This window comes from Osmerus mordax, chromosome 14 (genome assembly GCF_038355195.1).
Source record: "Osmerus mordax isolate fOsmMor3 chromosome 14, fOsmMor3.pri, whole genome shotgun sequence".
NCBI classification, from domain to species: domain Eukaryota; kingdom Metazoa; phylum Chordata; class Actinopteri; order Osmeriformes; family Osmeridae; genus Osmerus; species Osmerus mordax.
The window spans coordinates 10,829,025-10,853,093 of NC_090063.1; the positions used below are offsets into that span (position 1 = coordinate 10,829,025).

A 24,069-nucleotide genomic window follows, 5' to 3' on the forward strand; every position below is an offset into this window, starting at 1 on the left:
TTGCTTGTGTTGTGTGACGCTTGTCTTATTTTGGATGACATTCCAGTGACATAGGCGGAGTCCGTGGTCAAAACTTTCCGCACAGTAAATGTGAACACAGAACTGTGCATGTTTAAGAAGTGCACAATATATTCTATAGCGGTAAACGTGCAGGCAGGACGGTGTACATGACCTGTGGATGTCGAACCGTATGCTTGTAAAATGATAGCGCTTACACTGCCCTGCAAGTGTCAGTAAATGAAACAAAATGGCCAATTGATGATCTAATGACTTGAGTGTTTTCAAGTAGTAGGCAACGAGCAAACTCGCCCTACAATACATATTAAATCTTATTTTTTATGGGGTTTGTCACAAATATAGGGCAAATTGATTGTGTAAACGTAATAGTAGCCTACGTTACATGTAACTTGGCATTATGCCTATTTTAGGCTACTTGTCTGTTTGTGACTTTTAGGCTAATTAAGTTATATGATGTGTTAATAATTACATGTGTTGTCCGTTCTCTGTGGACGGCTTTGGCAACATTGTTTGACCTGAACATTCATCACAATAAAGCATACTAACTGAATTTAATTGATTGTGGAGCTGCAGAACGAGATTTATTTTTAACAGCTGGACGACAGCAAGACCCCAACCGCTTTGCTACAGTAGACGCACAATTGCCAAGTGAATAAGACATACACGTCTCTTTGTATGCACGCATACATCCTGAATTGTGATTCTAGTGAGGAAAAGTCAGCTGAATAATATTAGACATGCTCCTATCCCCTAAGTCAACAATTAAGTGAAGTTGACAAGACAACAAAGATAGCTTTCAGCACCTTTCTTGTAAGAACAGCTCCCCTTTCGTGTGAAAACAAACCAATTTTTGTTTTATCTCTAAAAAGCCGTTAAAAGCAGATTTTGTGATTTGACATTATAGGCTATTGAACTCTATTTGCAGATTTATTACGTGAGCTTTTGGACTACATTGTTTATTTGTGTTAATTGCTGAAAATGTGCGTGTAGCCTAAAATAAATGTAGGCCTATGCAACCTAGGCTTGTAGGCTACGTGAAGAAAGTTACATGCGGATGCACTCCAGAACATTTCACAAATTTAAAGTCGCACTGGAAACACCATGATATAACACCCGCTACTCTTTGTATCACTAGTGGCACTACTTCGGCCAGTGTAAGACTGTTACTAGGCGCTGACATCACACAACAGCGAGGCCACGACAATCGAAAGTCAGGTGAAGGAGACGAGTTGGCAACAAATCATGCAGTCGCCTAAAGTGTGTGGTAGCTCTAAATACATTGGACCAAAAACATTTGTTGACAGCTGAATGTTATCAACGCTCCACCCACGATTGCGACAGCTGCAAACTCTTAATATAGTGAAATAGCCAGTGCCAGCTTGTGTTGTTCAGTGGGCCACAAAGAACTCATAGGGTTGTCAGAAGTCATTGATTTAGAGGGAGGGTGCAGCCCAGTGAATGGAAATACCATTTATAGAAAACGTAAGACTAAATGCGTGTATACCACATTACTTAACCTATCTTAATTTATTCTCTATTGTTTATTTTATTCCAGGTCAAACAGAACACACAGAAGGCCTCAGAATAAACGCAAAACACAGTCTCTTCAGGCCTAACTGTCAGCTTCCATCTATAGAAAAGATTACAGTCACAATAGTTGTCTCCCATTTTGCGTATGATATAACATAACCTTTCAGATCTACACAAGTGTCAAAGAAAGTTGTCGCTTGCTGGGGCCCCACATGTATGAAATGTAGGAGGGAGTGGCCCGGGCAAACAGCTGCCATTTGTAAGAGTGCACACTTAAAGGGATTGTTCGCTTGAAAATCTAAAGTTTTCCCACCCCAGAAGCAGAACGACTGGTTATCTTGTCAAGGGTTTTTGTTTCAGAGGACTATTTGCACACATAAAAAGGAAATTTCCCTCTTGAAAACCAAACAGAAAGTTGCGTTTCCTTTATCCCACCTGTCGCCACCAGATCTCTGTGTGATTTTCTGTCTGTTTTTGTTTCAGTTTATCTGTCTCTCACTCTTACACCGTCTCCCTCACGATACATTTGCACCATACAGGTTTAAATGACCTCCACAAAGATGATAAATTTAGGTGGCTATTTAAAATAGGGACCGCTCACGCAGGCATGCTGAGATCAGTTACTTACAGTGGCCACATTAAAACAGCAGGTGTTAAATCATGAGCACCATTAATCAAAGCCGTGGATCGTCTATGTGGAGACCTTTTTAAATGCCCCCCTTACTCCCCCTATAGGCTGGCTCCCCCTTCTCTTCTCTCTTTCCCTCTCTCTTTATCTTCTACTCCCCCTCTCTCACTTCATACAGTATCTCTCTCTCTTGCACACACTGCAGTACTCTGCATACTCAACAGTACATGGGCTGTACAGTCAAGGCAGATGTGAAGAAAAAAGACAGCAAGTTCAAAAGTTGTTGTTGACTTTTACTGAACGTGTAAAATCCCTTAGGTAGTATAAAAATAAACATGCCTTATGAAACTGCAATTGCTAATGCACTAAAGCTAATGCAGGCTCTATTTCAGACTGGGCCTGTTTGCAGTTTATTACATACCATGTGAAAAACACCCTGCTAGGCTAAGCCAAACAGTTCTGAGAAATTTTAACTACGGTTACAACTCAAAATGATGTACGAGTGTCCACTTTATCTCAACCATAACCCCACCATATATCCTATCTAACCTCACCACATCAAACTGTCAAGCTGGGGTTGCTCAGCGACACTCCAGAGAGCCTCAAGAGGCCTTGTTTCTGGTGATATAGCAAGGAACTGAGTGTTTGACCACCTGCCATGAAACATTAACCAGCAGCTAAAGGCCACCAGTGGACCTACAGGCATTTAGAGTCCTCCTCTATTGGGTCAACAGGTCAGCTCAGGGTTCATGCTTGTGCTGGTTCATTGGTTGTATGGGGGGTTAAGGGTTAATTCTATGCGTTTAGCTGATGTTAACAGCTCAAAGGAGAGAAAAAACGTGTAGAGGGACTGGTCCGTTTTATAACCTTGTATCTAGTTGTTTAGGGTGGCTCATTGGAATTGCAGTAGTTTCTGCTTTATTGTATGGAGTATTTGCTGCACTTGGGTTTTAAGTAGGCTATGGCAGAGTGAGACCCTGCAAACCCACTAGAGCAATATCATGTGAAACATGCTATGTATTCTACACGATGAGGAGGTCATTCGATACCGTTTACATGATGACAGGCGTAATGCTTCTGTGAGACAAATGTCTGAGCTTGTCTGGACCTGCTGGTGCAACACGTGTGTCAATTATGTACAGAACCGTCAAAAAGGGAGTCTACAGTAGGTGATATGTCCCGACGACGTTATACAGAACGTATATTACATCTGGCACGAATCGGAAATTGAGAGCGGATAGGCGACGTTTATCGCAGTATCATCCGGTTTCAGTATGCAAGTGTCGCGAGTGATTCAGCGATGGACCGGCCTAAAAACAGCAATGCGAGATTCAGAGCTGTAGTAAATTATTTCAGCAATGTCAGACATGTGAGCTGGCTGCCTTTTGGTGGGGTGGTCAATTTCTGCCATGCTAATAGGCTACTAATAGGCTACTGTTTACCATGGTCCACACCTACTTAGGATCTAGTTAGAACAAAAAATTTGATTGACCACCCACTGGCTTTCTTTCCGACATCAGGCTACTTTGGTCGTCCGTTTCAGCAATGACTTTAATTATAATGAATTGTTGCATGTTTATGCTTTAGCAAAGCATTAAAATGTGTTTGGATTCACGAACAGTAAGGATGGAGCAAATAAGTGAAGAAGAGCAGAATGTATTAGGCCTAAGCTTACATTAATATTATTATTTTTTTAAACCCTAGGCCTATTATTAATTGTATTTTATTTATAACTATTGGAATAGGTGCTCCAGACTGCCGATTTGAGCTATGCTCAGCGATTTAATAGCCTATGTAATAAATAAAGTGTGGAATTGGCTATGGCAAAGTGTGCCTGCGGCTAAAACTCTTTTTGATGTCATTGATTTGCCTCCCTCTTGTGGTCAATTTAAGAACTTAAATGATCAGCATTACAAAGCACTATCACCACTACGACATAGGCTACAGCCTACACATTATAGAAACAACTTATTGACCTGTTATCCATTCCCCTGTTCAACATTAGTACATTCATCGATCAGCACAATTTCCATCAGACTCCCGCTCTTATGATGGCTGATATACAGTTACAGTTAGTTCAAGATTAATGGTCGACATAACTATACTGCAATAGACCTGCAGTAAACCTTCAACCTGCAAAAGCTTGTAAGTGGAACAATGGTAGGGCTTGCTTTAGCAAGTTAAAATAACTAGATTTATGATGATAGTATGTAGGCCTACACTTAGACCTGCTGAGCCACACTTTAGCACAGATATTTACTGTAAAGCTAGCTATAAATGATTAATGCATGCACTTATTTTGTACTTTGTCGATTTAATGCCTAATACAATCACAAAGCCATTAAGATTGTCAATATAGGGTGTTGGAACAACAATGGAGGGCGTCGTCTTAAGCCAAGTAGCCTAATGCTCATCAACAACCAACGCAGCAAGGTTCGTTTTTTGCAATTGGTTGTTAACATTTGAGAGGTGTTTGTGAGTATCATGGATACTGATCTTGGGCAACACGTTCGGAGATCACCAGACATAGCTGCATCAATTATTTATAATAAGATTCAGCCCATGCCTTACAGTTGCTTATCATTTGAATAATAGGTGCACTGGTTTGGTCCATGATCACTGGTTTGAATAATGTCAAATTATGCAGCCAATACAGTGCCCTTCATTGTGCTAAATGCTTGTGAAACTAAAGCCATGAGTTCCATCTGTAGCCGAATGATTTAGTTACTTGGCTCTGTCCATGGTGCTGAAATTGTACACATTTTTACAACCATTCATGACCATTTTGGGAAACGTAATAATTTTGATTTTGAATTGGTTGGTATAATAATAAAACCTTATTTCCACAACAGTAAATTAGTCTTGAGATAATCTGATCAAAAAAGTAGTCAAGGGTGATTGGACAACTGCAGCGGAAACTGCTTGTGTCAGGGTTTCTAGACTGTGCTGCATTTCATGTCACGGACCGGCGAGAGGGAGCGTGGATTAAATCGGTCTCAGTTATCTTTATAAATGGTAAATAATCGACATGTCAGCGCCTAAGCAATGGTTATTGGTCAGTTTGACGCTTATGTACATTGTTCGTGGGGTTCAATCGAAAAGGATTTTCAGATGCCCTTCAGGATGCTCCTGTTCCAAGGAATCCATTATGTGCGTCGGAACATCGCAAATCCCGCGGACTATTCCGAATGACATCAACTCTTTGTAAGTAGCCCATCTCCATGCAGAAATCGAAAACACACCTCTAAAGGTTTATGACCAATAAAGGCTAAGAATGCACGAAAGTTTTGTATTTCAAGGAGAGATATTGTGTCCTCGTTATGTCCTGTAAAATAGCCTGAGGGGTATATTGTACTTTGATGGAACTATGTATCACTTTCCTTTCAAATAGGAGCATAGTAAATGGATCGCTTGCTGAGGTCACAGAGGCCATGTTTTCACTCATGCCCTCTCTACAGTTGCTGTAAGTTAATTTCGTTTTTTTTCACTGCTCGTCACTTCCACCACAAAACTATCACAGATTGTTTGTGTGTGTGTGTGTTTGTCTACAGCCTTTTAAATTCAAACGCATTGACCACCATCAATGATGACGCATTTTCCGGATTACCCCACCTGGAGTATTTGTAAGTAATTTGTCCAAATAAATCTAATATGGCGAACGTTGAAAACTTCTTTACACTGCACATTTTCCTTGTAAGAATAGCCCTGACATTTTCAAGGCGGGGAAAAAAAACATGGGATTTATTGATGAGGTAGGAAAATTGGCAAACCTTAAGGTTGGCAGAAATCCTCCAAAACTGCAACAGGTGCAGACTAATCTTTTATGCCAATGCCTCCTCCTGCCTAATTCTACTTCATATTTACAGGTTTATTGAAGGAAACAAGATAGAAACTATCACAAAAAATGCCCTCAGAGGACTTCGGGATGTGACACATTTGTAAGTGTGTTGAACTAGACATCATCTTATGTCTTACCTCCATCTCTCCCCACCCCATACATTCACACCTACAACCCTCCTGCCTCCATTCTGCCTCTGCCTCCATCTTACCTCCATCCTTTCTCCATGATGACGCCTCGTTTTTCTAACTCCCCACTGCGGTCCTTGTCTGTTGCAGGTCTCTGGCCAACAACAACATGAAGGTCCTGCCAAGGGATCTCTTCTATGACTTGGTCTCCCTGCTGGAGCTGTGAGTAAGCAAAAGAAGCCAATATTCAATCATGGATGATTGATGGCTTACATGGTGGACTTCTCCACCATCTTCCGAGATGTGATTAATTTGAACTCATGTCATGGCTGAAGCAAGTGTACACTTGATTTATCAGCAGGTCAAATCAAGTTTGGACTCATCCCATGTGAAATTCCTTGAGGTTTAAATCAACCTCATTAGGGCAGCAGATGTAAAAACAACCTTAATCTCAATATGTGATTTGAGGTTTTTCTAAATGACTTTTTTCTTAAATAATAATAAATACTAGTTTTGCACCCTACAAGGTAGACAGTAAAACACATTTTGAATGTGAAAAAGCCTTTTCTAAATACCTGAATTTAATTTGTATTCATAATTCATGACACCCTCTGCTCTTGTAACCATTACTCTTCCACTGTGTACTGTATGACAGGGATCTGCGAGGAAATGCATTTCAGTGTAACTGTGAGAACAAGTGGCTGATGACGTGGCTGAAAAACACTAATGCCACAGTATCAGATGTCTATTGTGCAGGACCAAGTAATATGAAGGGCAAGAGACTGAACGACCTTCCCATCCAGCCTGGAGAGTGCATCTCCACAGGTAATTCAGCCCCTACATTTCACCCCTCAGTGGTATATGAAATGTAATTGACTGCTAAATAATGGAAAGTATACCGTTTTTTTAATTATCATACTCAATACTCCATCTTGACAAATGGTCAATTTCCAATGATTTGATTAGATTGCTATAGTAAAACAGAGGCCTGACAAATAGGTCTTGTTTATTATTCATGGTATGTATTTATGGATCCTACCAATTATGTTTAATGAGAAGCTGTGTGATCAAGCAATAGGATTAAATGTTATTGATTTGTATTTACTTTGCAATTTACTTTCTTGGCTCAAAATGTAGGTCTAAAAGGGACCACTTGAATGGTGCTGATAATGAATGATTAATAACTTGGTTAGAGTTGCGTCTTCGGGGAGTCCCTGTACTACAGCAATTAAATTAACCATACTCTTAGTTACTCTTTTAATTTGCCCACTTTGTAATTTCTTTCATGACCTACAGACTTTGTCCGTCATCAGTCAATTCCCATCCAAGCTTTGTCGGCGGACATTTTCTCCCATAAGGAGGACATCTATGTGGCCCTGGCGGCCCCCAACTCCAACAGCTGTGTGGTAATGGAATGGGACCACATTGAAATGAACTTCAGACGCTTCGATAACATCACAGGTTTGACATTACCTCGTTATCATACATTTATGGGGGGATTTTTATCAGTCATAGTAGTCATGCACATCAATGGTGATACTATGTGTAGGTGTTTTGTTTGATTTTAATGATGATGAGTGATACCATGAATGATTTTAATGTTACTACAGGAAAGTCTGTTGTTGGATGCAAGTCGATTGTGATTGAAAACCACGCCTTGATCATCATGACCCAGCTTTTCGGTGGGTCCCACATCTACAAATTTGACGACCAGCAGAACAAGTTCACCAAGTTCCAAACCATTGAAGTCTTTAACATTTCCAAGCCTAACGACATTGAGGTCTTCCAGATCGCAGGCGAGTGGTACTTTGTGATTGTTGACAGCTCCAAAGCAGGCCTGTCCACGCTCTACAAGTGGACTGACGAACCGGATCGCAACGAAACCGGATTCTTTTCCTACCAGTTCCTTCACGAGTGGTTCAGAGACACCGACGCTGAGTTCATTGAAGTGGATGGGAAAGCCAATCTGATTCTGGCCAGCCGCTCACAGGCGCCTGTCATTTATATCTGGAACAAAAGCACCCTGAAGTTCATGCTTCATGGCGAGATCCCAAATGTAGATGATGTGGTGGCGGTCAAGGCCTTTCTGGTCGAAGATGACCTCTATCTGGCCATGACTTGCTACATAGGCGACTCCAAAATCCTCAAGTGGACGAGCAAGCAGTTCAGTGAGTTGCAGGCCCTGCCGTCCCGTGGGGCTATGATCCTCCAGCCGTTTTCTTTCAAGGAGAGACACTATCTGGCCCTGGGCAGTGACTACTCCTTCACACAGATCTATCTTTGGAGTGAGGACACCAAGACCTTCGTCAAGTTCAAGGACATCTATGTGCAGTCTCCACGTTCCTTCACCATTGTGTCCAATGACAGACGGAATTTTATTTTCTCCTCCAGCTTCAAAGGCAAATCTATGGTCTTTGAACATGTAATTGTTGACTTGAGCCTATGAAAACTAGCTAGGGCTGGCTGAGGGTAGTTGTAGATGACTAAGGAGCAGACCTCTGCCTTCACTACCTTGAATAAAAATGTTTGCTGGCTGTTCAGGAAGAAAGATTAATATACTGTACTTAAGATGAATGTTTTCTGTTTGCAATAGTAGTGTTATACTGTAATATCCCTGGCCTAGATAGAGACATATCTTAAATCTCTGCAATGGTGTAGGCTAACGATGCATATGTTGGCTGTGGCCATGGCAAAGTATTGTTAATGTTGTATCAAATGTAATCCATTTGATACAACTTTAGAATAATTGTTGGAAAATATATTTTACATGTAATTTGTATAGCTGGGATTACCTTAATATAGCATCAACAGAACAGTGCCTGTATAATCAAATTAGAGTGTCAATAATATAGCCTGAAATCCTATGCAAAATGAATGTTAATCCTTATAACAGAATGCTTTAATATTTCGCTACGAGATGTGTACTACATTAGTACAGTCAACCAGATATTAATATATTATGCGTGGAAAATATTAATAATGTTATGAACTTGCTGCCTTTAATATCTCATTTATCAATCCAGTGTGTGACAGCCATAGGGTTAGGTCCCTGTATGGTCATTTGATAAGACATCAAAGTAGTGTTTTTGCCACATAAAAAAAAATCTTATTTATCTGCTAATACATGGTCAACATTTGAAATAAAGCAGAATGGCTGTCAGGAACATGCAGACCCTTTAAATGTTTTCTTGTTACATCTTGTAGGAACGGGTTGTGTGTGTTATTCTCCACAACATACAGTACTTTCACTTCGCACTTAACAGAGAACAATGTTCCCGTGTAGCAGAGACGGAAGTGTGCAGGATAGCAAAAAGTGTGAGTGCTATCAGCACTTTCTTAGGCTACCGAGCAAGCTCTCTGGCATGCAAAAATAAGGCAAGGGACCGGCTCAATGAATGGCTGACATTTATAATGGTCATCCTTTAAGAAAACACAAAGGAACTTACTTAGCAGGAGACTCTATCCACCTCAGATCCATCAATGCGAATGGGGGCTTTAAAAGATCCTCAACCTAATGCAAGCAGTATAGCACTCTAGGAGGAAGGTGGTATTTAAAACATTAAGGTTTATCTTGACTGAGTGGGCTTTCTTTGTAAAATAGATTTTTCCTGCACAATTACATTCAAGATTATTTGATTTCAAGGGTCGTTAGAAAAGAAAGTAATTTACATTTTACTAAAAGTAAACTACGTCCTAAAACAGAATTTAATTTTGCACATCCAACAAAAACGTAGACTACATCTACGTTACAAAAACAAATCTACGCAATTCGCTGCCCACTGCTGAAGTTTTCGACGCATCTGATTGGCGGAAATTAGCAAACGGAGACGCGTCATTGAAGCTCGAATTTCTGCGTGAGGTTGCACAAATGCTTAGATCTATAGAATCCCTACGCAAGACTGTTTACAGTCGGAATCATATCCCGGTGTTATATGAATCTGGTCATTTGTGCAACCTGTGAAGAATTTAAGTGTCTGTGCCTGCTATGTAAGTGTTTGCCTATGCTGAATCAAATAGACTACAAGATGCTAGCCTCCCGACACATTACATTACTTACACGACATTAGTGAAAACGTTTGGTTCAACAAACAAGATGAATACCTCAAGAAGAAGCGAAAGTGAGTGGCAGGGTATGGTCAGCGAGGTGAGTGAACAAGGTGTCGAAGATGAAGGAATCAGGGAACACTGAGCTATCGTTATCGAGCCAATGAATGATGCACTGCTTACCCTGCTAGCTAAGCTAGTTCAGAAATAACCGTCCTTTGGCTTGTCCCTAACCTTAGCTAGCCTTGGACGATAGGGAAATACATGTAAAGCTTCTAGTTAAGCAGGTAATGTCAGTATTTTACACATTATTTACTAAGTTGCAGTCTTTGTGTGGTACAAAAGTCATGCCATAGGGTCAAATGCAACACCTGTGTCGCATTTTGCACGCGCACGTCTGATTCTTTGCCAGGAAAGGGTTAATATGCAACGTCGCTACGTATTTTTTAATCAAAATTGTGGATATGGTGTGGTTTTATACGATTATGTAGTCTTAAATATGAAGAATACTCACAACCCATGTAGAGATATGGCTCACATTGATTACATGCTATTGTTGGCTACTTTTCATGTACAATCGAACATGACAGTTTGATTTATTCAAAATTATTTATTTTATACCTTCAGTTTCTGGTGTGTAAGCGCAAGTTAGATAGCAAGAAAGAGGCCCTCTTGATCTTGTCCAAAGAGCTTGACACTTGTCAGCAAGAGAGAGACCAGTACAAGCTGATGGCCAACCAGCTACGGGAACGACACCAAGGCCTGAAGAAGAAATATAGAGAACTAATCGTAAGGCAACATCTAGCATCGCTTTATGTATTTCTTGATTCCAGACTCATCTACAAAAACTAACCATGTTTTTATATATAGGATGGAGATCCCACTTTGCCACCTGAGAAAAGGAATCAAGTGAGTTGTTATTAAGCACACAAGCGTCACCTAAGCTGAAGACTGAGACCAACACTGTTGGCTAGCCTCTGTGTGTTGACTAATGTCTTCATACAGACATTGAAACTTGCGCTCATGTTGTGCAGGTGAATTTGGCCCAGCTACTGAGAGACTCTAAAGACAGGAGTAAGCAGCTGTCAGACGAGGTCAAGGAAATGAATCAGCGATTGGCTGAAGCCCAAGGAGACAATAAGGTAACCTAAAACTAACAACATTGACATACATACTGGAATTGTACTTGTACTTTTCACGCTACTTTGAATGAACAGCGTGTAATCTGTCGCACCACTAGTGCATTTGAATCTTGACAGGATATAGAAGTGACCTAACCATGTTTACCCCACCTCAGCTTCTACGGATGACCATTGCTAAACAGAGACTCGGGGACGAAGAGGTTGGGGCGCGACACTTCCCTGCCTATGAGAGGGAGGACTTAGTCCAGCAGTTGGAGACAGCCAGGGAGCAGGTACATGATGGGTCTAAGACAGTGGTTCTCAAACCTGTCCCCCAGTACCACCTGTCCTGCATGTTTTAGATGTTTCCCTGCTCCAACACACCTGATTCAAATGAATGGTCGTTACCAGGCTTCTACAGAGCTAGATAATGACCCATTTATTTGAATCAGGTATGTTGGAGCAGGGAAACTTCTAAAACATGCAGGACAGGTGGTACTTGAGGACAGGTTTAAGAACCACTGGTCTAAGACTAAGTTAGCTATGGCCTGGATGCTAGCTAATTGGGTTACTATCTATGACTACATGTGTTACGGGGTGACAGAGTGAGTGGACCCAAATGCAGGAGAAAAAGCCCCACAGGATGAAGGGATCAAATAATGATTCAATGAAGGACTATGAGAGTAGTGGACAGCCTGGCCAGGCTGGAAGAATGGGCAGGGTAAGCAGGATAGGTAGGCAAACCGGGTAGGCAGGCAGGTCAGGTAGGCAGACAGACAGGATATGTAGGGAGGGAGGAGGGTAGATGGGGACCAGAGAGTGAAACTGCACAACAGGAGATAATTATTAGTAACCAGACTATAAATCACTGCAGAGCGGCCTCTAACTAAACTGAGCGTGTGTATACAGTAACAAACAATCTGGTGAGTGGATGTAGACCCAGAGGAGATGGGGTTGATGAGTTGATTGAAGGCAGGTGCAAATACTGAATAGGTGGAGTGGAAGACATGATCTGAATCACTGGAGCCACACTCACACAGAGAATGGCAGAGGAAAACAGGAAACACAAGGGTGAACCGGAAATCAGAGCCCGGACTGTGATGACATGTAGCAAAAGGGTTTTAGACTTAACAGTTCTGAGTTTGGTTGCAGGTTTAAGTTAGGGTTAGGACAATTAAAGACAACAGAAGTACAAAACATGGCAAACTCATAAAGTAATTTATATTATTATAAAGTAATTCAACAGTTGTTTTGCGAGGTTGGTTGAACGAATGCATTCACTGTAATATTTAGTTCCCTCTGACTCGTGTCTCATAGAACGAGGAGCTGGAACACAGCATGAAAGCTCTCACGGACGAGCTGCATGACGTGAGAGCGGAGCGCACGGTGTTCCAGGAGAAGGCCCAGAGGCTCAACCGGGAGATGAACCACATCCTGGGAAACCCTGAGACCGGGATGCTGGACATGGATGCACTTTGCATGGAGAACAGGTGAGAGGGAGGACAGCGTTAAACAGTAGCTCAAGCTGTTTGCATATGCACACTACAGTCTTATCTTACATTTGTAAGTGGATTTGTTTGTGCGATTTGTTGTGTTGGAAGTGTCCTTGGAGTGAGCGGATGTTGTTCTACTTACAGATATCTACATGAGCGCTACAAACAGCTGCAGGAGGAAGTCAACATGCTCAAAACAAATGTTGTGAAATACAAGGTACTGTACTGGAGACATGGAGACTGGAGATCACAGGGATTTTCTACAGTTCTGTCTTGAGATGATCACCAACATTATACTGTAGTATAGGTTGAAATTCTACTGTAGGTGGATATTCCTAGGAATTTGGCATATTGATAATTTCACAACTACAAGAGTGTAATGTTTTTATTTGTTTCACATTTTTTAGAGTGCTCTGGAAAGTAAGAAGAATGCTAAAATGTATGGAAAATCCAACAGTAGCGCACTCACAGGCGTGCTTTCAGCCAAACAAGGTAATTGTTTAACTGTACTCAATACCTACACATAGTATAATTACACTGGTGTCAAACACTAACACATGTCCCATAATGTCTAAGGCCCATACTTGCTGTGGTACAGTCATTCCCCATGTTATTATATTGTTATTCATAGCTGCCACCTTCAGCTTTTCACCTTTACACCACAGATAATGTATTTGTTGTCACATTATTTGTCTTTCATGTACAGTTCAGGAGTTGTTGCTATCGGAAGAGAACGGCTGCAGTCTGCCGGTAACATCCCAGTCCATCTCAGACCTCAAGTCCCTGGCCACAGCACTGCTGGAAACCATCCATGAGAAAAACATGGTGATTCAGCACCAACGCCAGACTAACAAGTATGACTGTTCTTTCCTGACTGAGTTAACCAGCCTCCATTATCAGATTTACCTCAGGAAAAACAACCTTAATACGCAACAGTGGCCAACATAGCAAACGCATTTCATGCATTCTGTCTTGTACATCACAAGTGCACATAAACTACACATTTATAAGCTTGTGTTGAAATTCTTTTGTTCATATAAATCATTCCCACTGTGGACAGGATTCTGGGAAATCGGGTTGCAGAGCTGGAGAAGAAGCTGAAGACCCTGGAGGTGTCTGGGCTGTGGAGTCTGCCAGGTAGCTGCCTGCCTGCCTGCCACACACCACTTGACATGAATAAGCAGTCAGTGTGCATGCTTTGTTTGTTGACATGGAAATTGGACACTGAAACATAAATGTGCTTCCTGAAACTCTACATACCTCAGACTGTGTTGGGCCTCCACTGAAACGTTAAGAAGAAAATGAGTTGATTCAATTCTTGTTGCTGTTCTGTCTTTCACTGAGTTTGTCGTCTCTCTATTCTTTTTCCATGCTCTCTGTAGGCTTGACATACAATGTATGTCTTGGACTGTCTGGGAGTATGTTTCCTCTCAACTTACTTACCACATTTCTTCCTGTTTCCATTATTTCCATCCCACCAGTATATCAATTATTAACTTTGATTTACTGTTGCCCTCAGATCTTGAAATAAGTAGGCATCCATTCTCAAGAATTATAGTATAATGCCATTGCAGAAAAAATTATTAGACTTACATTTCAGGCTATATAATTATCGTGCCAGTCATGAAGACATAAGCCATAATGCTGCGGCTGTCCTGTCTCAGTAACCTAAAACCTGTGCCCAAATTGTTATGGTGCATGAATGCACCTTTCAGTATCTCAATTTTCAGTCAAAATTTTTTTTGTTCTTGAGAATGGAATGCAACTCAGGGACATGGTAGGGCTGTCATTCTGTTTGATTGAAGCGCATCAGTAGACCTATTTCAGTCATGTCCTGGCTGCCATCTAGTATACCTAAATAGCATCCCATCTTTTCCCCAAAACACAGACATCTAAGACTGTTTGACATTGGATGCCACTTGTTTTTTAAGATTTCTGTGTGACAAAAAAAGCTTCTGATAATGATTTGTATAAGGAGGAAGAGACGCCATCATCCTGAACGAAGTCCAGCAACCTAGAGAGCAGCCAGTGTCACCAAACCCTCAAAACCAAGAAGAAGTAAGCGTGAAGCGAGAAGTAAACGTGGAGTCCTATACAGGTGAAGGACAAGCTGAATATATAGATATAATTCAAACATTTGTTATTGAACATTCTTGTTGGGTGTTCCTTTGTAGATGACCTTGCTTACTCTTTGGCGGACTCATTTTCATTCTGTGACCATTCTGTGTTGTTCCAGCAGATGGCAGTGCAGCAACTGAGGGGGGGCTGACTGATCTGCCCAGTACGTCAGAAGTGCCGAGCCAGACGGAGGGGCTGCTAGGCGACAGCAGCAAGAAGGAAGTCTCAACAGTGTGTGAGGACACGCCACACACTGTGGAGGAGGTCACCGACAACCTTCAGGCGGATATGACGAACCTTGAGGGTCAGACAAGCGACCAATACCTGAGTACAAATGATGTCACTGATTTGGCAACAAACCAATCAGATGAGGCTGGGTGGAGGGCTCCCTCTCCTTCCTCGGAGACAGAGGTCGAAACAAACCGCACCTCAGACACTATCCACCAATCAGGACCTTCAATAGACCAGGGTGGAGGATGGGCAGATAAAGACGTTCAGGGGTTGGGGTCTGTTGTGATTGACAGTAACGAAAGCCTGGCGACAGAAGAGGCAGATGTTCCGTCGTTAACCTTCAGCTCTCCCGGCAAAAACACTCTGGTCCATGAGGGAGAGAAACTTCCAGACTACAGGGCACAGCTGGCAGATGAAACACATGAGCAGTCAAATGAGGAAGAATCTGGAATAGCCAACAGTTCAGACCCAGATCTTCCAAATCAGAAGGAAAACATTGCTTGATAGTTTACAGAGATGCTGTAATTCCACACTTATCTTAAATACTACTACAGGTGGCCTGTACACCATGCAATAGCTAATGTGCTACTTTGGGTATAAGCCTTCGCTTTTCTCTTGACATTAAAATGCACTGTGGGCTAAGTGGCAGCCGTTTATAAAAGGAGTCCAGTTGAAAGAACTTTGTTATTCTCAGTTTTCCTTTTTGTCTCAATGTGAGCTGAAGACCCAAGTCTAACATTAATATTTATTGTGATGAGTTAGCCTCACTAAAGCTAAATGCATGCATGCACCAATCATATACCATTTTATTTTAGTTTGGTGTTCCACTGTTAATTGTAGAACAAGACTATTTATTTTACAATTTAGTTTGTCTGTATCCTACGTTATTACTTTCATTTCAAACCATAGGAAGGGATGACCAAATATTTTGTTCTAACACTACGTATAACACTCAGAATGTCTCCTTTGTGTTTTCAAAAGGTAGTACTATGATGCTATTCATTCATTTGTGTGTAAAACACTGCTTGATTGTCAGTCAGTTGTGACAAATGTCTTCTATATCAAGGCTAGCCTCTGAAACTTACCTTTGTGTATTGTCACTAATCTGTTCAGATAAGAAACATGTCAGTCACACAGCAAAATATTTTATGTCTACAAACAAAAACAATATGCACTGAATGTTACACAGTCATGTCAAATGGTCTGGATCATCGAGCACCAGTTTCAACACTCCTACAAGCAAACACAAAAGAATGATGTACAAAGTGGGGCGACAGCATAAAGCCCTCCACGTGCTTGAAATGTATTTTCCTGCAGAATAAATACTTTTTACAAAACTGACTTTTAGTAAATTTTATTTCAATGAACTGAAATCACCTACAAAAGTGAAATGACTAAATAAACATAATGAGACACTAAGACAAGCCTAATGAAATGTTTAGGTATAGAGAGGATACCTGGTCAGACCAGACCTCGTCAAGAGACACGTTGAATACACTTGGTCACAAGATCACTACATTCAGAGAAAATTTTTAGTTTGTTTTTATGTGAATAACTGCAGTGACAATAAGTTGCATTGTTATATTGACTTTAGATCCACACCAGATGCATCCCTCACTGCCCTCTGTGCACGATTTCAACAAAAGAAGTTAAAAGCATGTGTTATACAATATCTGTTTTACCATGTGCCAAAATTACTTTCTACTCTACTCCCTTAGCCCCGGCTTCTCTGCTGTCGTTGTTGGTACTTCTTCCACAGTTTTGGTGTAGAAATCCCAATGGAACAACAGGCTAGTCTCCTTCCAGCGTTTCCATGGAGCAAGCTCCCTGCATCTCCGCCTTGCCCAAGGTCATCCACCCCCTCGTGGACCACCACCGCCCGCCCCAGCACCGCCCGCCCCCCCAACAGGGTGGCCTCGGAACCAACACTTTGGTGGATCTTCCCCTGATCTGCTACAAAGTTTCCAAAGTCCCCTGGGTGGCTGGGGTGAGGGACCCTGTAGGGATTGTAATGTCCACCCGTGGAATCACACCCATCGCTGAAGTCGCCGTACTGGTGGATGTGGATGGCTCTGGGCTGGCTGCTTTGACCAGGGAAGCCATTAAGATGGAACTGGACACTTAAAGCCCCTGCTGGGTACTCCTGTTTGAAAAGCACATGACCATACACCTTAGGAAGACCCTCAGCCAGCTTGGTGCTGGGTCTCATTTTGCAGACAGCGTATAGGGTCCCATTGAACTCCGTGACCTCTGGCGGTGCTATGGCCTCTGATTCAGCTCCAACTGTGTGGGTGGAAGAAGACACCTGGCAACCCAACAACACAGCCAGTAGACACATCAATTTTGTGGTTCGCAGCATTGCCGATGCCCTATAAGAAATCAGTTAAATACATCAATTAATACTTAAATCCTGAGCATCAATTCATATACATCATTCATAATCCTGTCAAGATTCTGAGGTGATACTGTGCATTGTACTTTAATGGGTTATTCATGCTAGCAAACAATGCCTAAAAGTCCAAATGTTTCGCCTACAGTACCTACATCTTTGACAAGAGTCGCGCTCGGATCTGAGGAAAACAAGCGCATCTATGTCGCAGCTAAAGACCAAACAAGTCAATGAAAACGTTTTTTTAAGAAAAAGGTCAGTGCTTGCGTGAGATGTTTAACTTACTTGATAGGCGACATATACAACTTCTTCTTGAAATTATGTAACAGTTACAGAACAATTTGGATTTTTTATTCACGTTTGTGTCGACAGCACACGTAACCTGTGGGTGGAGTTAAACGTGTCACACAGACACCCAAATCCGGAGTTTGGCTGAGTTTGGAGCAGACCCCTTGAAAGAGATTCTGATATGCGATTACTGTTACCAATTCTGCTTCTTGACCCCGCTTTTTTATCAATAGTTAGATAAGGTACCAATAGTTGGATAAGGTCAGTAAATAGGCTATAGTCGGAAAACGTCCACCAAAAAATTAGAAAGATAGTGAAATGGGTAGCCTACAGCAAAACAATATAAAAGGACAAGACGTCAGAAGTAAAAACTATGTTAAGCTACAGTGTATTCACCAACGTTTCAAGTAGGCCTACTTTCAATATATTAATAATCTAAATAGTCTACGGTGTAAATAGTGTCTCCTTTTGTGTAGCAAAAATGTGTCACTAAAGATTTTTACTTGCTGAATGTCGTTAAACTTTTATTGTTCTTTGAAATTGCATAATCCACCATGAGGTGCTCATATTGTGTTCTTTCTAGATTATTGTGATCATCTCAATGTTATGTTCAGACAATGACTATTGTCTGCAAAGCGATTATTGTGCCATTTTGTGTACAGGCATTCTTTGGTTTGAAAAAATGTTCTTTCTTTCTTTCTTTTCTTTCAAACACAAACATTTTGGATTGATTGTAAAAACTGCTAATTAATTGTTGAGAAGAAATATGTCATTACAAACAGTCCCTATCACAACCTGTCACAAGGCAATTGTTATACATCTGCCACAAATAGGAACAAATCTACCATCATAATAAATTGCAATTTTCAAGTACCGCTGTTGTATGCAAAACTACATTAATAATTTAGAAAGTATTAAAAAGAGTATAAATAGTTTGAGCAACAACATTTGAGCAAGTGCATCCCTATTTTCCGAATGGTACTGTTTTATTAGGCGGACTCCAGGGAGGAGGTGGTTCGTCTTGTAGGATCGCCTGGATCTGCTTCTCCTTTTTCTGTCTCCTCTGTTGTTGTTCTTTCCTTAGCTGTGGGAAATAGTACCAACACATATAAATAAGGCAATTTATCAACTATTTATAAATGCACTCTATAATCTTATTGTCTATAACCCCATTTCCCCATGGAATAAGTACTACTAAGTAATATATTTGTGTACATACCAGCCATTTTTCATACATCTCCAAGGCCATCCCGTCTCTCTCTTCTTTTTCATATCTCTCCTCCTCCTCCTTAATCTTCTGTTTTCTTCGCTCCATCTTCACTTTCTCAGTGACAACATCCTTCTTTTTTTCATCCCTGTATCATTTCAGGAGAGGATAGAACAATCCTGTAGATCAATGTTTTCATTTGAGACATTCTGGTGACTGATGGCAATGCAGTTCACGTTACATGCTGTATGATATGTGACATTGACAAATATGAAAGGAGTCTTGCTGTTTTCAACATCAGAAACACTTTTTAAAATGAAATCCATATTGAATCCCATGTCTTTTTTTTGACACGTACCAATTTGAAACAGCAGATTTGCATTCTCTTTTTCTCTCCTCTTCCTTCTCTTCTTCCTTCTGCTTGACTTTACTTTCAGCCTCCTTCCGCTTCCTGTATTTCTCTTTGAGGATCTCATCATGCTCCTGTTTCCACTTCTCAAACACCTACAAAGGTCCTTCCATTACTGAATGCACCCATATAACACTGCCGTTTCCACCACAACATTATCCTGTTAGTCCTACTTCAATATCAGTGCTTAATAACAAGTTGTGTTACATGTAAAACCAATGCACAATACCCACTTTTTTAGATGACTGTTTTTTCTCTTCTTGTTCATCAATTTCTCTTTGCTTTTTTCGAGCCGCTTCTTGCTTTTCTTTGATTTGTGCTTTGATGACTTCTGATTTATTTTCTTTCCAAGCCTCATAAGAAGCCTTGGCATCTTCTGTTTTAGTTTGTTCATCCTATGGTCACATGGAAGACATGCAAATATGTGCACATTTTTTTACACAAACTATCCTTCGAACTCTCGATGGAATGCTCTTTCATCACAATGCAACCTCACCTTTTTCCTTTTTTCTTCCTTTAACTGTTCCTCTTGTTTCTTCAACCTCATGGTCTCTTGCAATTTCTTTTGTTTCTTTTTAAGCCACTCCTGTTGTTTGCACACACACGAAAACCAGTCCAATAAATACAACGGTCAGGTGCACATTTACACCGCCATCTTGTTCATCTCATACATTGGGTGTACTGACATGACATCAATCAACGACATCTATCAAAGAAACCCTGCGTTCTGACCTGGTATATGGCTGCCCTCAGGGCATCAGATGCTTCTGGTTGGGCCTCTTTCAGGGGAAGCTTGCAGTCCAGGACTTTGAGCGAGCCCAAGTATTTGGATTCCACTGTGTAGGAGCTCACGCTCCGGGATTTCCGTATGCCTTTTGATTGGCTGCTTGAGGGTCTGAGTGTTGAAATTATAAAAAGGGGTATCAATAGAGGGACAGAAAGAAATCTTCAGTTACCCAATTCTGGAATACATATACTGTAATCTGTATCTGGGACTAGATGTTCTAGACAGTTGAACAGAGTGGTGAGTGCCAAAGAACAATCAGTTTCTTTAGAAGACACAATAATACAAGATACAAGACAAGTAATCAAATGTATCAACTGACCTGGTATCAGATTTTTCACTCATATGACTCAACCTGCTGGTAGTAGGTTCTAGGGGAACCACATAGTCCTCCTGAACAGAAAAACAGTAAACAAAAGACACAATATTACAATCTGTATTAATACTGGTGGTTTGGTTTGAGTAAAATGCAAACTTTCTGTACCTTTTGAAATCAAATAATGGAATAACTTACTTGAAATTCCTCAAATGACGAGGAGTACTTTCCACCCCGGTCTTTAATGTCCTCTGAAATGTTGCCATCTATGAGATATCAATGAAAATCATGTGAAACACACTAGTAAAAAATATCTTCAGTTTAGTATCAAGTGTATGGAAATCCTAATTGACTCTCATCATTTTATATATCATCATAAAAACACACACAAAAACAGACGTTTTTATAACCTTTACTCCAAGAGTCTTCAGTGGATTTGGAGAGAGCTTGTGACTGTTGACTTCTAGTTGAGGCAGAGGACTTGGTAAGTTTGGATGAGATTGAGTGGTCTCCTTGAGAGCCCTGTTTTAACAAACAGTAAGATATTCTTGCCTTACATCAATGTATGGGCAAGTAGCAACCTACACGTATTAAAACCGTATTCAAACCATCTTAAGTTTTGTTATTCATATAAAAAGAAAACATGGCACACTAATTCCATCAACATGGCACAACTTACATCAGTGTTATAAAAACAAACAAATATTGAACATATTTAAATGAGTAAAATGGTAAAAGATCCAACATTTTAAGAATTTTCCTCACTCACTTGTGGACTGTGGCTACGAGTAGTAGACAGCTTGCCAGAAGATGAGGTTGTGCTGTTGCTGGCCATATCGGAGGCTGACAAGGGGAGGGACACAGATGAAGTAGGAGCCCTGCTGTCCGGGGAGGCAGCATCCGCTGCCCTCTCCTCAGCCCGCGGGCTGCTCATTTTAACAGTCCTGGAACGTGGTTTGGGTCTGGGAGGATCATTCTCAGGCAAACTATCTGGGTTTGACAAGATTTAGGAAGAAACTATTGTTTTGATACTTTGAAACAGTACTAATATTCAAAATGTGTCTTTATCTTGCATTTCAAAGCCCAAACGGTTATTTACCTATAGTGCCGTTAAAAGGAACATTAAGGCCTATTACCAAAAGTTGAGAATGAAGGCGTAGTTGGTCAATCAAAAACAACAGACAGATAGGCTGGAAAACAGACTCTTACCTGCCAGAGATGTGTGTGTTACTCCTCCAGCCAATGGCTGTGGAGAAGGTGGCTTCTGTTCTCCAACCACTGACCCCTTCTTCTCCTCGCTACTCTCAGAAGACAGGGGCAACGGAGTCTCCACCTCCACTCCATCTGAGGGCAAGGGGAAGGGAGAATCCCACTGGCTGTTCTCTGAGGTTCTACCTAACCTGGCTTCAGATGGACTCTTCCTTAGGATTGAGGAAAGAGGCGAATCCCAGTCATGATTCTCTGAGGCTCTGGACTCCTTGTTGTCATGTCGAGAGCTTTTAGGACGCTGTGATGGCGAGGTGGTGTTGTCTCCAATGGTGGAGTCGGTCTGTCCATTGTCAGGGGACGTTGGCACCACATCCTGTAAAGGGGATTTGTTCACCCTCCGAGTTTTCATAAACGACACCTTCTTCGGTCTCTCATTCTCTCCCTCATCATCTGACAGCTGAAAGTCATTGATTTTGGCTTTGCTTTTCCCAGCCTTAAATGCATCCACACGCTTTTTTCTTGAACTCAGAAGTTCTTTCAGAACATCTGTGGACATCGCACAAATTTATCAGACAGGTTTTGACATAGTATTGTAAACAAAAATTAAGACAGGATCAACTATAATCATTCTTACCATCCTCATCACCATCATCATCAAAGTCATCTGAATAGGAATATTGGTCAGACTTTTTCCTCGCTCTGCAAGACACAGCAGCCTCCAGCTCATCCTATAAAAAAATATGTTTTTAATTATGTTCTTAATGTGTGTGGAGGTCGACAGTTAAAGATCAAGCTAAAGACCAGATAAGCCATGGACAAAGCCATTACAATGTGAATGACTTACTATCTATTTTCTACGAAGGCACTTATTACATAAGCTGGATAGTCTAGTTCAGTAGATGGATAATATTAGCTTCACATAGCTTCACGTGTGTAGCTACAGTTACTGAGTTAACTTTATATTTAATAGGCTTTTGGCTTGCTTCGACAGAAACATTAGCTAGTGTGCTATACATTTGTAGCTATAGTAGCATTAACTTACGCTAGCGTAGCTAGTTTCAGTCGCTATCTAGCTGTAGCTGTACCTGGAAAGTTGTTCTCCTTGATACCTTTGGGCTTTTTGAGTGTGCCAAAGTTGTGCTGAAGTAATTATCTGTCATTCCAAGAGGTCCAAGAACAACAGCAGCTAATACTATTCGACAAAAATATCAAGCTGTGTAGCTAGCTAACTCACTGACCAAATGTGTTGTCAGTAACCTATGGAAACGGGGGCAAATTAAACACTTCCAGGTCATTATTTTTCCGTCTGTTGCACATGCGCATGTTCCTTTCTGACATTTTGCATGCTACTCTTTTGAGCAGAGCTAGCAGTTGGACCTACAGAATATTTGTAGTGTGCACATACAAAAATCCCCCAAATCTGTTGATCAAAAATAGTTTGTTAACTTGATTGGTGATACATATTTTATATAATGTCCACTACCTAAAAATAAATGAAAACATTCCTTAAATGAAATAATCTCACTTTAAATTGAAAATACATTTGAAAAAATTAAGAAAAACGGTGGAATGATCATGCATCTTGATTGTCTGCTCTCAACCTCGTCACAAGGGGGAGTAACACCACGGAACATCTGAAACATACAATGTACTTGAACCTAAAGAGGGGGAGGCACACAGACCAGTCATGTTAATAGCAGAATCCAGCTGTTATTTCTGTGTCCCTGTCATTTACTATTTTAGGATGCACAGAGTGCAATAACAGACAAGCTGTTAAGTGGGAATAGTTGGGATTAGGGGACTACAACTACTGTGTATAGTAACCATCCCCTCCCTACAATGCTGCCACTTTTATTCAGCGAGCTCATCTACTATAGCTACACTGAAGGACTGAGGCATACACATTCTAATTATTCCGGCATCAGCACCGATTCCCTGCCATCTGTAAAAAGCGTTATGCAATACCTGAAAACATGCTTCATTTGTCTCCACTCATTTTCTGTTTACTATTTTCAGCATTTTTACAGCTACTGCTGGAGCTAATAAGACAGAACAAAATAGAGGGATGGATGGAGAAGAATATACAGAAAAGAAAGAAGAGACTGGAAAATATAAATGTAGAAAAATTACATCTCTTCTTTGGTGCACAAAGGCTACGGCTTCAGGGAAAGGCATTTCAGTCATGCATACTATAGCCCATGCAGGGTAAATTGACCTTGGGTTTAAAATATAGTCTTCCTTGCAAAGCAGAACACAGATCTGTAAGTCACTAGAAAGATGTGTGCCCATTATCATACATATATTTAGTTTAAAAAGCA

At 40.9% G+C, this 24,069-nt stretch overlaps 4 protein-coding genes across 5 annotated transcripts; 2 read left to right on the plus strand and 2 right to left on the minus strand.

Annotated features, from left to right (window-relative positions):
• The first annotated feature begins 5,082 nt into the window (after nucleotides 1–5,082).
• On the plus strand, nucleotides 5,083–9,309 carry LOC136956353 (leucine-rich repeat LGI family member 2-like). The gene is made up of 8 exons (XM_067250256.1): nucleotides 5,083–5,380; nucleotides 5,568–5,639; nucleotides 5,728–5,799; nucleotides 6,043–6,114; nucleotides 6,293–6,364; nucleotides 6,798–6,967; nucleotides 7,439–7,603; nucleotides 7,753–9,309. The coding sequence occupies exons 1-8, from the start codon at nucleotides 5,205–5,207 to the stop codon at nucleotides 8,586–8,588; spliced, it is 1,635 nt and encodes a 544-aa protein (XP_067106357.1). The 5' UTR covers nucleotides 5,083–5,204; the 3' UTR covers nucleotides 8,589–9,309.
• An 841-nt stretch (nucleotides 9,310–10,150) lies between these two features.
• Nucleotides 10,151–16,490, plus strand: LOC136956831 (coiled-coil domain-containing protein 149-like). 2 transcript variants are annotated; one of them, XM_067250841.1, is made up of 12 exons: nucleotides 10,151–10,286; nucleotides 10,814–10,975; nucleotides 11,057–11,095; nucleotides 11,221–11,328; nucleotides 11,484–11,600; nucleotides 12,625–12,797; nucleotides 12,945–13,017; nucleotides 13,208–13,292; nucleotides 13,507–13,654; nucleotides 13,861–13,937; nucleotides 14,776–14,898; nucleotides 15,037–16,490. In XM_067250841.1, the coding sequence occupies exons 1-12, from the start codon at nucleotides 10,236–10,238 to the stop codon at nucleotides 15,651–15,653; spliced, it is 1,773 nt and encodes a 590-aa protein (XP_067106942.1). In that variant the 5' UTR covers nucleotides 10,151–10,235; the 3' UTR covers nucleotides 15,654–16,490. The 2 variants fall into 2 exon arrangements, with proteins under 2 accessions (XP_067106942.1, XP_067106943.1); XM_067250842.1 differs by having other exon boundaries at nucleotides 15,040–16,490.
• LOC136956832 (extracellular superoxide dismutase [Cu-Zn]-like) lies at nucleotides 16,488–18,142 on the minus strand. The gene is made up of 2 exons (XM_067250843.1): nucleotides 17,824–18,142; nucleotides 16,488–17,518 (listed from the first exon to the last, which is right to left on the minus strand). The coding sequence occupies exons 1-2, from the start codon at nucleotides 17,835–17,837 to the stop codon at nucleotides 16,864–16,866; spliced, it is 669 nt and encodes a 222-aa protein (XP_067106944.1). The 5' UTR covers nucleotides 17,838–18,142; the 3' UTR covers nucleotides 16,488–16,863.
• A 186-nt stretch (nucleotides 18,143–18,328) lies between these two features.
• map9 (microtubule-associated protein 9) lies at nucleotides 18,329–22,911 on the minus strand. Its single transcript, XM_067250803.1, has 13 exons — nucleotides 22,837–22,911; nucleotides 22,386–22,479; nucleotides 21,752–22,297; nucleotides 21,312–21,532; nucleotides 20,953–21,064; nucleotides 20,741–20,808; nucleotides 20,549–20,619; nucleotides 20,175–20,337; nucleotides 19,939–20,028; nucleotides 19,676–19,837; nucleotides 19,392–19,537; nucleotides 19,046–19,181; nucleotides 18,329–18,910 (listed from the first exon to the last, which is right to left on the minus strand). The coding sequence occupies exons 1-13, from the start codon at nucleotides 22,909–22,911 to the stop codon at nucleotides 18,791–18,793; spliced, it is 2,004 nt and encodes a 667-aa protein (XP_067106904.1). The 3' UTR covers nucleotides 18,329–18,790.
• Nucleotides 22,912–24,069: the final 1,158 nt, after the last annotated feature.